At 43.2% G+C, this 14,043-nt stretch overlaps 1 protein-coding gene across 6 annotated transcripts in view; it reads right to left on the reverse strand.

Annotated features, from left to right (window-relative positions):
• Positions 1-9,559, reverse strand: part of ADAMTS20 (ADAM metallopeptidase with thrombospondin type 1 motif 20) — a 167,359-nt gene extending 157,800 nt beyond the window's left edge. For 3 of the 6 annotated variants that reach the window (XM_054024636.1, XM_054024644.1, XM_054024627.1), the window contains exons 1-2: positions 9,222-9,559; positions 7,658-8,004 (exon numbers count right to left, since the gene is read on the reverse strand). In XM_054024636.1, coding sequence (XP_053880611.1) covers positions 7,658-8,004; positions 9,222-9,312 — 438 coding nt within the window. In that variant the 5' untranslated portion in view covers positions 9,313-9,559. Of the gene's footprint in view, positions 1-4,336; positions 4,449-7,657; positions 8,005-9,221 lie in introns of those variants that run through there. The other 3 variants (XM_054024661.1, XM_054024653.1, XM_054024669.1) reach the window with 2 other exon arrangements.
• Between the last annotated feature and the right edge of the window lie 4,484 nt (positions 9,560-14,043).

A 14,043-nucleotide genomic window follows, 5' to 3' on the forward strand; every position in this document is an offset into this window, starting at 1 on the left:
TAAAGTCTTATTATGCTGATCACAACCAGTATTATATGTTCAGTTTGTGAGACCCATAGAGTATGATTAAGTATCTCCCCCCAGTATCTGGTACAGATTGTGTCATGGAGCACAAACTGGTTGTGGCTCAAAACTAATAAAATTGAGATGATGATGATAAACTTGGCAAAGTAACTGGAAGATATGACAAAGATTATATTGATCCCTTTGCTAGGGATGTCACATAGGATGTGTATCCACCCCTTGTCACTCAAGTACATAATTCTGAGGTCCTTGTAGCTTTTCAGTTGTTTTTAGATGATCAAACAGCAGTGGTGACTAGGACTGCTTTTTTCAATATACAGTGAGTCATGAGATTGTGACCTCTTCTCACAGTTACAGACATTGCTATCAAATCCTACCTCTATCACCTTTAGGTCAGTCTGCTGCAATACACTTTACATAATGCTACATTTGAAATTGAATGGAAACTAAAATGAATGAAGTATGTGTTATAGACTGCTTAATAAGAGGCTCTCTCCCCAAGAGCAGATGAAACCAACCCTCTGTGATATCCATTGGCTACTAGTTGGTTTGCAAGTGAAACTTAAGGTGTTAGTTTAGTCCTATAAGCCTTAAAAGGTTTGGGACCTGCCTATATGAGAGCCAGCATCTCTCCTGTGTGAAAATGCTGCAGTTGAGATCACCTGCAACACTCTGGCTGAAATTCCTTTAATTTGTAAGAGAGCAAGGCTGCAGACAGGTCATTTTCTGTGAGGGACCCTCAGATATAGAATTCACCCCCCCACACACACCTCATGGTTTGAAATAATAATAGCTGCCAGAATTTGCTGACCTTTGGGAAAAAGAAGAACAGGAGTACTTGTGGCACCTTAGAGACTAACAAATTTATTAGAGCATAAGCTTTCGTGGACTACAGCCCACTTCTTCGGATGCATAGTGGGCTGTAGTCCACGAAAGCTTATGCTCTAATAAATTTGTTAGTCTCTAAGGTGCCACAAGTACTCCTGTTCTTCTTTTTGCGGATACAGACTAACACGGCTGTTACTCTGAAACCTGACCTTTGGGGCATGCTTAAAAGCCTATCTATTTGCATATTTGTCTGGGGGGAGCAGAAGGTGTGTGGAGTTTGGGGAAAACTGAAGTGGGGAAGTTTTGTTTTCTGCTGACTGGCTGATGAGGTTTGCTGCTGTTCTGCTCTTGTTGTTTTTGTTATGAACTGTTTATACAATGATTTGTCAATGCACTCAGAGCCTGTGATAGGTGTCCAAATCCAAATAAATATGTATGTCACGTAAGTGCATGATACAATATAAGATGTATGTGGAAATCCCTCTGTGTACTTTCAGAGGGGTCACATACGGAGGTGAAAGCTCAACAATACATAGTCAAGGTTGTGGTTGCATAAAACTGGTGAATAGACAGTGACAGTAGAATTCATAAGATCTCTGCAGAGAGTATGTCCAGGTTTGTCCTAGAGTGTTTGGAGTGTGACATTCCCCTCAATCAGAAGAGAGAGAATTTTCGAGAGCAATTTGCAACAATGCATCTACTTTAGGGTAAGGAGTCCACAACTTTATTTTCTAAAATGTTAGCTTATATCCATGAGGGTGAAACAAGAATTAGATGCAACCCACCTATTATCAAGTACAATTTTGTACTAAGAATTCATTGTACTAAGAATTTAGAGATATTTTGGTATAAAATAGATATATTTTGATGGGGAAAATACCTAATCTGAACAGGAGTCCTCTTCAAAGAAATCAGGTTCAGATAAATCCATATTACGTGAAGCACTTGGGAACACATGAGGTTTGTCTTAAATAACTGGGATAACAGAAGCCTAGCTTCTCTAAACTGAGTCATTGGAACTGAGACCTATGTTATTTAAGAAGAAATAGGACAGGAGTGGGAACTATTTTAGCTTTGACTAGCAAGACTGAGTTGACTTTAACAATAAATCTTTTTCTTGTTAGTGACGGAGAAGAGATAGCTCACCTGCATTCTGGGCACCAAAGGCTTGAACTATCAAAGACAACTCTGGAAGAAAAAGAGGAGAAAGTCATGCCTCCAAGGGCATGTCTCACTTTAGAGTCCCAGGTTCCTACGAGTTGTTGGTTTTTCAACTGTTCATGGTTGCTCTTCCTTGATTGCAGTTGAGGCAGATATGTTTGATCACTCAGAGCCATCATACACAATGATTGAGAGTTTTGGCAAGAAAGGCAGAGAGATCCTGTTAGACATGCTCACATGATATGGCCATAAAGAGCACTTAATAATTTTCCTTACTCTTCTATTTCACACATTTAAAAATGTCCCCTTAGGTAGAATGCCTGACTAGACTTGGGGGGGGGAAAAAGCCTAACAAAAGATCGTAAAGCAAAACTGAGAACTTAAACATTTGTGCTGTTCATTCTATGACAGACAAAGTGAGAATGAGGAGCCTTGAGACAACTATGTTGTCAATAAAATACTGTATTTCTCTTAGTTACAAATGCCTGTTCAAGTGTGACATATGCAAAACCCATTTAGTTAGAGATTGGCCTTGTCTACAAGAATGGAGGGAAAGTTAACAGGAACCAGGCCAAAGTATGTGAGAAGTAGTGTCGGTGAGAAATCATGCTGAAGAAAGGAAAAGCGAGAGCACAAAAAATAAAACCATGAGAATCAGGGAGAAAGTAGCAGAGAAAAAAAATCAGCTGAAAAATCCAAGTGAAAAAATAAAGCATACAACTCCCAGTTCTCTCTCATTGCACTGAATGTCTGGAGAGTTTGAACAGATTCCTATCCTGTCCTTTTTGCTTACATATAAACATAACAATACTTAAGTTTTACTCAGTGAGTAAATTCTTGTCTTTTATGCCAATTTGTGTTGGTGGGGGTGACAATACTAGTAGTACTGAAGTATTTCAGTGACATATTATGGAGATTTGGGGTTACAGCTTCATCTACCAGAATAGAGGATTCCTTAACCCAGAATGTTTAAGTGTATGTCAGCAGCAATTCAAATTTGTACAAAGAGTGATTGTTTGTCAATTGTTGACAGTTTGTAACATTTTTCCTATCTTTTCCCCTACTGATGCTTGTGTACGTTTTATGCTTAATTGAGCTTCTGCACACTGATCTCTTCTTCAGAGTTAGGAAGTAACTATTTTCAACAGACAGCCTAGCCTGTTAGTTAAAATTAAATGTTACCTAAAAGGAAAATTTAGCATCCAGTGACAAGCACTGTAAAAGTTTTCTTTGAAAACCCAATTTATCCTAACTCACTAGTACTGTTGTACTTTAACTACATTAAAGAGGGAAAACACAAATGCCAGTGGGCTGTTATCTGTATAATGTAATTCCAGATGAGTCTAACCACAGGCATATGTTAGTACCAGTTTCTGGCGGCCATCCAATTTTTAACCAAGTATAATTAAAAATAACACTTCAGTAAAACAAATTCCAGGACTGTTTACTTTTCTTGAAAAGAAGCTACTACACTCCTCCTTAATAGCAGATACAATTGTTTTCAGAATCCCCAGAAAGGTGATCCACTGACCCCTATTAAAACAAAACAAACAAAACCTCTTGCACTGAGGAAGTTCTGGAGATCAATGCTTAGGCCCAAATTCTCCCCACTCCCCCGAAATAAGAATAGCCAGGCTTAGTGTGAAGAAGAGGGGTGTTAGAAGAACGGGCTGAAAAAAATTCTCTGCTTAAGCCACAGAGGTGACAATTGAGCTACTCAGAAGACTATTACACTCCTGACACTGCTTTAGCCCTTACCAGTTCTGTTTTTCTGTGCTTCATGTAACAGAAGCTCCAGTGGCCTCATGCCACACCCAAACTTTGCTGAACAGAGACTATGGGATCCCTTGTCAAGCTGGGATCTGTACTACATACAAGGACTGCACCTGCAAAAAGGCTCCACGTACCTCTACACACACTCCCTCCCACACACACAACCCCACAATAGAACCATGCTAGACCTGGAGTCCTCTGTAGCAATGAAAGAAAGGGATAACATTTGGCAAAAGGTTGGCCAAGCCCTCCTTGCAGCTGGAAAACAGGGTTTATATCTCTCCAGAGTCCAACAACAGATCCCTGTGTCTGTCTCAAGAACAACACAATACTCCTCAAGGGGCTGAGCCTACTGTTTCTACAGCATTAAATAGTTTAATTTTTTTTTTTAATTCTCACTTTTTCTTTAGGTAGGGGCTACCTTGAATTGAAGACTCACTCCAGTCATGATTATTAAATAACTGTGTCATCTACTATATTGAAATATTCTTTTTCAATAATATTTCCCTGTATTTCTCAATCAACCTGTAAAATTAAATGAATGTTTTACCTCTTTTGTTTCTCCTGTCTGAATAATGTTTGAGAGGTCACTTTGGTCCACATGCAGCCAGTGACATCCACAGGAGACCTTGTTTCCCACTCTTGTAGGAAGCTAACATTGACTAATGCAGTAAAAGTAAAAACAAAAACAAAGAAATAGAACTTACGAAAATAAAGTTTGAAATTTTAGAAATCACTCAAAAGATGTAAACTGTCTGCTTGCAGGTGATCAGAAGTCCAACTGTGAGCCCACTTAACCTTCTGCCTTTGACTGCATCCCCAACTTTCCTAATTATAGGTCCCCCCCTGCAATTACTACAAGCTCCCTAATAACCTCTTAACCTCCCTCTGCCATTTGCATCCCTCAACCTAGTGAAAGCTCTGCCATGTAACACATCAAAAGTGCATACAATTTGTCAACAGTCTTTAAACAATGTTCCCTGGGTACTGTACAGCCATACATGCTCTTGGGAGCGGCTTACACTGAGGTCAGAGAGAGCAGCAGAAGCTTGAGATGGTGACTGGAGTCAGGGATGCAAACAGGAAGAGTGTAGGAACTTAGGAGGCAGTAGTGAAGGCTGTGGATGAAGTCAGCGAAGTGGAGAAAGACACCAAAGAGATTAAGTGGGTATGAATACCTGGTTTACCAACTACACTTCTGATCACTCTCGGATACACTTGTATACATCTTCAGAGCAATTTCTAAAACATTTTTAATTTTCCTGTAGCATTTTTAAATCCTATTTTTTCCCCTTAACTTTTACAGCATTGATCCATAGCAATTCCCCTGGAAGATACGAAACTGGAGAGCATAATTGTCATCACTTGGCTCAAAACAGCCTCTCAAACTTCACTCACTTCTGATTTCTTGGGAATTGCAATGAGGGAAATCCTCCCCCACTCTTCACTTCCACATGCCAGGCTCAAGTAACTGGGTTTAACAGGGAGAAAATGGGTCCCATTAAGAGACAGGATTTGCTTCAATATAATTACAATAAAGGGTTATAAAATAACTAAGAACTAGATTCTACTATCCTTACTCACAATGTGTACTACTTTCTCCATGATTAGTCCCATTTAAAACTATACATGACACAGACTGGCTGTTGAATATACAATGCAAATAAACTAAAAAATTGAGAAAAATATTTTACACTAACTTATTGGAACTGAAAGAAGCTTACATATTATATATAAATACAATAGGTACAAAAATTTCAGATAGTTGTGCCTTTCAGGTTGGTGATGTCCCTTGAAGTAGTGAAAAACTGCTTTACATGGGATGGGAGTTCCTAGATCATGAAAGCTGTAAAAGGAGAAAGATCTAGTCACTGTAACTTATTATACCAATCTAATCTGAGCACCTTTCAATAAAATGTTAAACATGATGAACATCTCGCACACGTGGCTCATTTTTTCTTTCTTATCTTCTCCCAAGGGGGAGAAATGTATGTGCAGCACAGTGTTTAGTTTTGGTAGGGTTTTGGGTTGAGGTGCTTTTTCTTTTTTTATGGTGTATATCAGTATTTATTAGGGATGCTTCAAAAGCAAGATTGGATATGGTCTGGACTGTTTACTTTTTCAGCTCAAATAGTCAATGTCTTAGGGTAGACTGAGTCTGCAGGCTCAGGTCTGAGTATAGGATAGCACATAGTTACACCATCCCAAAAGGAACACTTGGAAGGAATTGAGCAAAGACACCCCTCTGAAGTACAATTTCCTCTGGGGTTCCCCTGTTAACACTGTTGCAGAAGGGAGTATGCTATTTGTCAGCCTTTTGTAAATTGCTGCATAATCCCCCCACTCACATCCATCTAGCTCTGCTCTATTTTCTGCATTTTCCTCGCTCAAGTGCTCATAGGGAAGAGTATAGGGTATGCAGACCTTGTTCTTCCCCAATACCCAGACCTAAAAGCCTTACTCCTTTTACTTCCTCGCATGGCTGCACAGGATCAAGCCTGTACACAATCTAATCCTAAATTAACATAGCAACAATTATACAATCATATTTTTAAAGGGAAATGTTTTACAACATTTTGCTTGGATGGCAGGTCTAATGAACATAACAGCTTTCACTCTACGGCCTACTCTACACTTGGAAATTAGGTTGGTATAACTGCATCACTCAGAGGTGTAAAAAAATCCATACCCCTGAACACCTCAGTTAAACTGCCTCTTGGGGAGGTGGAATACCTATACTGATCCGAGAATCCCTCTTGTCAGCATAGGTAGTGTCTTCACTGAAGAGCAGCACACCGCTGTAGTGTTTTATGTGTAGACAAGCCCTATATCTTACTCCTTTACCACAGCTGCAATATGTTTTAAGTGGGGGGGGTTGTTTGTTTGGTTTGGTTTGCTTTAACTAAAACAAAAATATACTCTGTGTCAATACATACTTCTTGATATTAAACAACTCTGAGATACAATTTTATCATTAGAAGTTTAGAATGCTTGATCTATAAAATAACAAATGTTAGACAGGATAACGTAAATAACTGCTTTATAATGTCATCCTCGTTTTAATATAAAGCAGTATTATCAAGTGAAAAAACAAGGAATTGATAGAAGTGGCAAAAGAAGAAGCCAGTGTACATCTTCAAAGAGTGTTGCGTTGTTTGTGTTTTGTAAATAAAGAGGAAAAGGCCAGTTGTTATATTTTGTAGCCAAGGGTGGGAGTCAGAAGAGTAAATAAAACAAATGTACTTAGCTTTATGGCTCTCACTAGCTCAGTTTATACGTGGCCTAATCCTGTTCTCCCTGAAGTCAACAGGAGGTTTTTCATTTACTTCAATGGAAGCATGATCAGCCTAACATGAGTCAATGCAAAAGATTTGGATGATTGTGGCACAGGGAACACTGGGAGTTTCTCTTCTCCACCTTTTCTTCCTACAGCATTTGTGGAAGCAGAGGAAGAAATAGTACAGGCACTAGCCTTTCCCTGGCTATCCCAGGACCCTACATCACTATTTCATGACTTCTTACCCATCTGTATATATATATATAACATTTAATGCTGATTTACAGCATCACTTAATCAAAACACTAGTTTGTTGTGTTTCTGAGGCAGTTTTTTCTGTGTTAAAATGCCATACCAAACAAACAATATTCTTATATGCCAGAGGTAGATCTTATGAAAATGGTATGTCTATAGCCCGCCAAAAAGAATCATGAATACAGCACAGCTGCCAACACCTACACTTACTCCTCGCATGACCAGCTACCTCGAATAGTGCTTGAAAATTTCAGACTTAGCTCTGCTGCAAAGGAGTCTCTTTCAAACAGGGAAAGACATGAATGAAGGAGAATAGGAAGCAATAACCAACATGCTTACCAGGCCACCACAGAGGCTGAAGACAGCTGTATGTGTCTCCTGTGCATTGACATGCCCCCGGTAGAAGCAGTGGCGCAAGTCAGAGGAGGGCTGCTCCTGTGCGGACCCCACATGCATCACTTTATAATTAGCAGCAATGAATCCTGCATCAGCGCTCAAGTTCAGTTGGAAGAGCTGCCCATAAGCATTGAGCTGGTAATGTGTCCTGAAAGCAGCGTGCTCCGCGGGTGCCTCCAAGCTCCTTTTCTTCCTTCTGAAGTGATGTGTGTGAGGGAAAACTTCTCCAAATTCATTCACTCGGGTAGGTGTGACTATCTCGTAGGAAGAGAGTTGCTTCACTAAGGTCTCTGCAACAGAAAGAAGAAGACCCATCCTTACCAAATAGTGTGGAAATGAGCCATAGTTTTATCCAAAATTTGCCCACTACAGTACAGTGTAGTCTAGCATGCAGCTGCCTTACTTGAGGACACATGGGTCAGGAAGGAGACTTTGGGTCTCCAAAGGAATTCCTCCTGTGTCTCCTCTCCAGGAGACATACACTATCAGTGCATACACACTCCAAACACTCATACATACTGTAAGTACCAGCTCCCACAGCTGTACACGCGACCCGCCTCCCACACAGTCCCAAACACCCCCACACACTGTGTGCACCACCAACATGCTTAGCAGGAGACTGAAGACTGCCCTAGGTGCCTCCTTTCCATTGACATGCCCACGGTAAATGCAGAGGCACAAGTCAGAGCCATTCACATACATTATATGTGGGGGGGTATACTCCACAAGGAGCCTGCCTCTCCATCCCTACTCACATACTGTATGCCACACAGTCCCTATTCACCCACCCTGCCAACCTAAGCACCACAGCCTCCCTACAGATGCACCCCACTGACATAAGGTACTACACATTCACTCCCACTCCGTTTTGCACCACTCTCACACACACCCACACCTAACTCCAGTTACACACACGAATATGCACTCCACAGCATCGCCCCCCACACAAGCAGCGGAATCCTGGCACGTGCTGACCACCACACACACAGACCCCTCCCTCCTTCCCCCCACTTACAAACGGGGGGTGAAATCCCGGCCCTCCTGACAAGGCGCTGGGATGGTGCCGCTGATGTCAGGGGGGGGCGGATTTCATTCTCCCCCCCCCGCCCGTTTGTAAGTAGGGGGAAGGAGGGAGGGGTCTGTGTGGTGTTCAGCACGTGCCAGGGTGCCGGTGCTTGTGTAGGGGGCGATGCGTGAGTGTGGCGTGCATATTCGTGTGTGTTTGTGCGGTGTGTGTAACTGGAGTTAGGTGTGTGTGTAAGTGGTACAAAACGGAGTGGGAGTGAATGTGCAGTGCCTTATGTCAGTGGGGTGCATCTGTGGGAAGGCTGTGGTGCGTAGATTTCCCTCCGCGTGGGCGCGCGCCACGCAGGCTCCGCTCCGCGTGCGCCCCGCACCCAGGCACCGCGTTCCTCGAAAGCACCGCGCCGCGGTGTCACTTCCAGCTGCCCGGGGAAGCCCCGCCGCTCGGGGCCGAGCCCAGCCTTCTTTGTTGCCGCCTGTTTACCTTGTGAGGGGTGAAACCGGACTTCCCAGGACTTGGTGATGAGAAGGGAGAGCGGGCACAGCAGACCCGCTAGCCACTTCGCAGTCCGCATGGCTCTCTCCGGGGGCGCCCCGCCGCGGAGCCCCCCGCCGCTGCTCCAGCAGCAGCGCCCGCTTCAGCAGCCGCAGCCGCCACCCGGCTGGGCCGACCCCGCACGGCTCGGCTCTATCATGTTACTGGCGCCCACCCTTGTCCCCTGCGTTGTCTCCTCCTTTCCCGGCTTCCCCGCTACTCCTTCAGAACGCTGCCCGCTCCCAGCCCCTTCTCGGCTCCCCCCCGCCTGAACTCTGGCATTCGCTCTCTGCGCCGGGGTGGGCGAGGGCGGTTCTTCCCCTCCTCCCGCAGCCTGTGGGGAAGCGAGGAGCAGCATGCCAGCTTCACTCAGTCCGTGGCCATCCCAGGACCCCCGATCAAAGAGACTGCCCGCCCCCTTGGGGCAGGGACCTGGCCAATGAGTGGAGCCGGCTCACTGCAGCCACTCCATCACACACACACACACACTTGCTGTCTGACACAACCGGGCACCGCAAAGTGTAATGAGTAATAACAATCACTCCCCACTACAGAAACCTACACATAAGAGTTAATCTCAAAGTGCTGTCATGCCCTCGCCAACCAAATACACAATCCTCAACCAAAACTTTCTGTGACTCTAGAGGTAAGCCTGGAAATATGTGTCAATAAGAAATGCACTTAGAGCCCATTGTCCTCGTCTACAAAACACAAACGCTTGAAAAGCCTGGAAGTTCAACGTTTATGCTCAAAGGGAAAAAAGAGCTCCACTAAGCATGGAAATACACAGAAATGGTCACCTAAAAACCTTAATTCTGCCCACTTCCCACACTGACCTTCTACCCATTGCACATTAGGTGTAAAATGGAGCCATTTTGGTTAAGAATTTTGTTTGAAGGGGGTCCTGATAAGGATTTTAAGAAGTTTGTAGCCTGTGGCTGTAAACATCATGGACTTGGTTTTCTGTTACACTAGGTCACCTTTAGGTTGCTGTTTGGGAGCAGTTGTCATAAAAATCCTTAACCAACTATTCAGGAAAGCACTGGGTCAATCCCATAATGATTATGGTCCAAATTACTAGCGTTATGGAAACGTTTTTAAGGAGGTAGTTGAAGGATAGTAATCTGGCAATAAGAAGTGAAGTATTGCCAACCTCAAGAGATCAAAAATTGTGAGTTGAACCCCCTCAAGACACCCCAAAACATGACGTTTTTTTAAAAGATTATACTGGGGGGGGTCTTGATTTTTTTACCTTCCCTGCCCATCGTGTGTGTGTGTGTGAGTGAGAGAGAGAGAGAGAATTAGTGTTGCCCACTATCCAAAATTTAGTGGGTAAGGTAATTCTGGCCCCCACTGCAAAAGCTCTCATCCCCACTTCTGCCCCCCAATTATGTTTGCTCCGAACCTCCAAATCAATACTGCCTCAGCCCCACATCATGCTAGCCCCCATCCCCCATCAGTTCATCCCCTCCACCCTTACCCTTGCTCTTCCTGGGGTTCTTCACACCCTCCCTCTTCCAGGCTTGGAAGCTGTAGCAGGGTTCCCTCTTCCCTTCCAGGTTGGGGGATAGCTCCATGGGATTTTCACTCAGACACACCTGCTTTTTCCCAAGTTTGCAGGGGGAAGGAGTAGAGGAACCATGTCAACTGCTCATAGAAGGGAGTAGAAGGAGGGAGTGGGAGCTGTTCTGAGCTGCTGAGCTATTTCTGCTCCTTCCTGTGAGAACAACTTCAGGTAGCTGGGGGGAGAGGCAGGAGGGAGCTCTTCCTAGAGCAGCTCTGGTTGCTCTGCCCCAAGGGACCTGCCAGTGAGGCAGGCAGCGAATCAAAGGGGTCTTCCTCCCCCCGAAGCAGGCCTCAAATGCATTAGAGAGCTAGAGCTGCTCGCTCATGGCCAGACTCAGCTCCAGCCCAGCCAAAATCCCTTCACTCAATAAATAAATAAATAGGTAGCATTAGCAATACTGAGAAGAATGTCCACAGGCAGCCTGGAGCTAGTATACATCCACCAGCACCATACACACTCGCTGCCAGAATGGTTCCTTTAGGCTATAGGTAGTTGGGTTTAAATTGGAGCAACTTCAGGATTGCTCTAACTTATGTTGGGGATTGGTCCTGCTTTGAGCAGGGGGTTGGACTAGATGACCTCCTGAGGTCCCTTCCAACCCTGATAGTCTATGATTCTATGTTTGGGGCCAAACCAGCCACTGGTCAGCCCCAGAATCAGGGAATCAGAAAAGTGACATAAAATTACCTTTGTCCCTACTGCAGGTCTTGTGCTGAGCTCAGCTTGGCCAGATGCAAGAATCACTTTCTTTAAATCCACATTGTTTCCTTAGTTGTCAGTGGAGCTGAAGACACCTAAAGTACTTGGCTTGGTCTTGTATATGTCTATGATGTGTAAGGGTGATCCTCTTCCACTTTGCAACCTTGACATGTACACTACCTATTTTTCACTGAAATCTTTAAGATGTTTGTATCTCCTACTACAGTGTCTATATATCCCTGCTATGTGGTGCAGTAAAATAACACTTTGACAGTTGAAAACCTGTATGCATTGAGTAGCTTTTCCTGAATGATTATACTGAATTTGCTCAATTTGGGGGGTAAAAGTCTCTCTAGGATGACTGGGTACGGTCTTAAAGAAAGTGGGTATAATTCACTGTAATTTGTAAAGAGAGGTATTTTTCAATGTAAATGCTGTAACAGTGATCTATCCACAAGCATTCAGTGGTACAGTTGGATAAGTGCTCAGTATTTAGAGTAATTGATGCAATTAAGCAATAGTGGATGGTAGTTCCTGGCATTTATTTCTTCTAAAGACATTCTGATACAGGGGCAGAGTAAGATTGTTTAGGACGGTGACCCTAACTGTGCATTTCGTTACTTTCTAGTGCTTCTGTCTATTGTCCCTTAGCTTTCAGTATCCAGCTTTTGTACCCTCAACTCCAGTTTGACATTTTTTGCCTGGGATTTTTCTTAGATATTAAAAAATATTTAACCATTGCTTGGTGACAGGAGGCCCCTGGAGCTTGTGAGCTTAGTACTATACAAACATAGAGTACACCTTCCCTACCCCATTTCTAAGCAGTACAGACACACAAAAATATGAAGGTCAATTACAATTATTATGGACTACGTCCTTGTGGAAAATAAGTTTTTAATGTAGCCTTTGAAAAGAGGATAATTTGGCAGCAAGGAGAGGATCACTGTTACAAGTGTAGGAACAGCATGCAAGAAGGAATAGGGATGAGAGCTGGTGAAAAGGAGAGAGGGGGAGAAAGAGAGAAACTATTTACCAGTGACCCTTTTCTGTGTTCTCTTTTCAGTTCTCAGGAGCAAGGAGCAAGTCACCCCTTAACCTTCTCTTTAAAAAACGAAATATATTGAACACCTTGTGTCACTCACTATAAGGCATGTTTCCTAATCCTTTTATCATTCTCTTGGCTCTTCTATGAATCATCTCCAATTTTTCAACATCCTTCTTGAATTATGGACCCCAGAAATAGATACAGTATCCCAGCACTAGTTGTACCAGTACCAAATACAGAGGTAATATAACCTCTCTACTCCTACTCAGTATTCCCTTATTTATACATCCAATGATCATTTTAGCACTTGTAACCACAGGAGCATTGTGGCAATTCACTTGGAGATCTAATTGAACATTAGTGTCAAGAGTGGCACTTCAGCATTACAGAATCAAAAATGGTAGAGAATGAGACAGTGATTAGCATTGCTCAGAACAATTTCACTTTGCGCACAATGATGGTGTGGATGCCTATGCATTGTTGCAATTGCTTCTGTGTGTAGATGCATGCTGTCTTGGGTTTGCGGTGGTGCCAGCACCACCAAAATGCTCCAGTGGAGACAAGGCTACAGAGATTAACGAAAAGATATTCCCATTTTGTCAATAAAGAACAAGATCAAATGTGATTAACAAAGTGTGCTTATGGAAGGTGAAAGAATCACACAGCTAAAGAGTCATCAAATCAAGAGCAGAACTCAGTTTTGATTTTCTATACTGGGGTGACCAAACTTACTGACCCCTAACCCAACACTCTGGTGCAAGGCAGAGGTTCTGAGCTCCTCCCCCCAAGTTCTGTAGGTGGAGAATGGAGGGGCTTGGGAGAGGGGCTCTGTGAGCCGCACTTTAACTGCAAAAGAGCCAGATGTGACTCGCAAGCCACATTTTGGCCACCTCTGTTCTGTACGTTGTTTATCAATATCTGAGTTAAGGCTCTCTGTGTTTCAGTTCATAAAGTGCACTCATCGCTTCTTGCTATGCTGTCTAAGGGCTAGATTTGCACAAGCTTTATTCACATAGATGAGCCCTTGCAACAATGCATAAGCATTCACTCCACCTTGCACTTGCTCTGGGCAAGGCTAATGAATCTGACTCCAGGTTTTGAGTACGCTCCGCAAAGTGGGAGTGGGAGTGAGTTTTCACCATTGCTGTTGCTGTTTGTCTGGCAATATCTTTCTATCCATTTACACCACAGTGGCTATATCAACAAAATAGAAAAGAGAGAAACTTACTTTTTTTTCTAAAATTGAAAGCTTAGCATTTAATGAATATTGCAGAAAGCAGCAAGAACTGCAAAGCCCTTAAAATCATAGGCTCTGCCATTTTTCCATGCCTGCAGTTTCTCCCATCCCTGATGTTAAGGCAACATTTGTTTGGGGTTTTTTGGATGATTAGGCTATCTCTGTTTTATAAGACTCTCCCTCATGTAAACTACCCTATCAGTAGCCTTAGTCACATCAAACA

Source organism: Malaclemys terrapin, chromosome 1 (assembly GCF_027887155.1).
Source record: "Malaclemys terrapin pileata isolate rMalTer1 chromosome 1, rMalTer1.hap1, whole genome shotgun sequence".
Lineage (NCBI taxonomy): Eukaryota > Metazoa > Chordata > Testudines > Emydidae > Malaclemys > Malaclemys terrapin.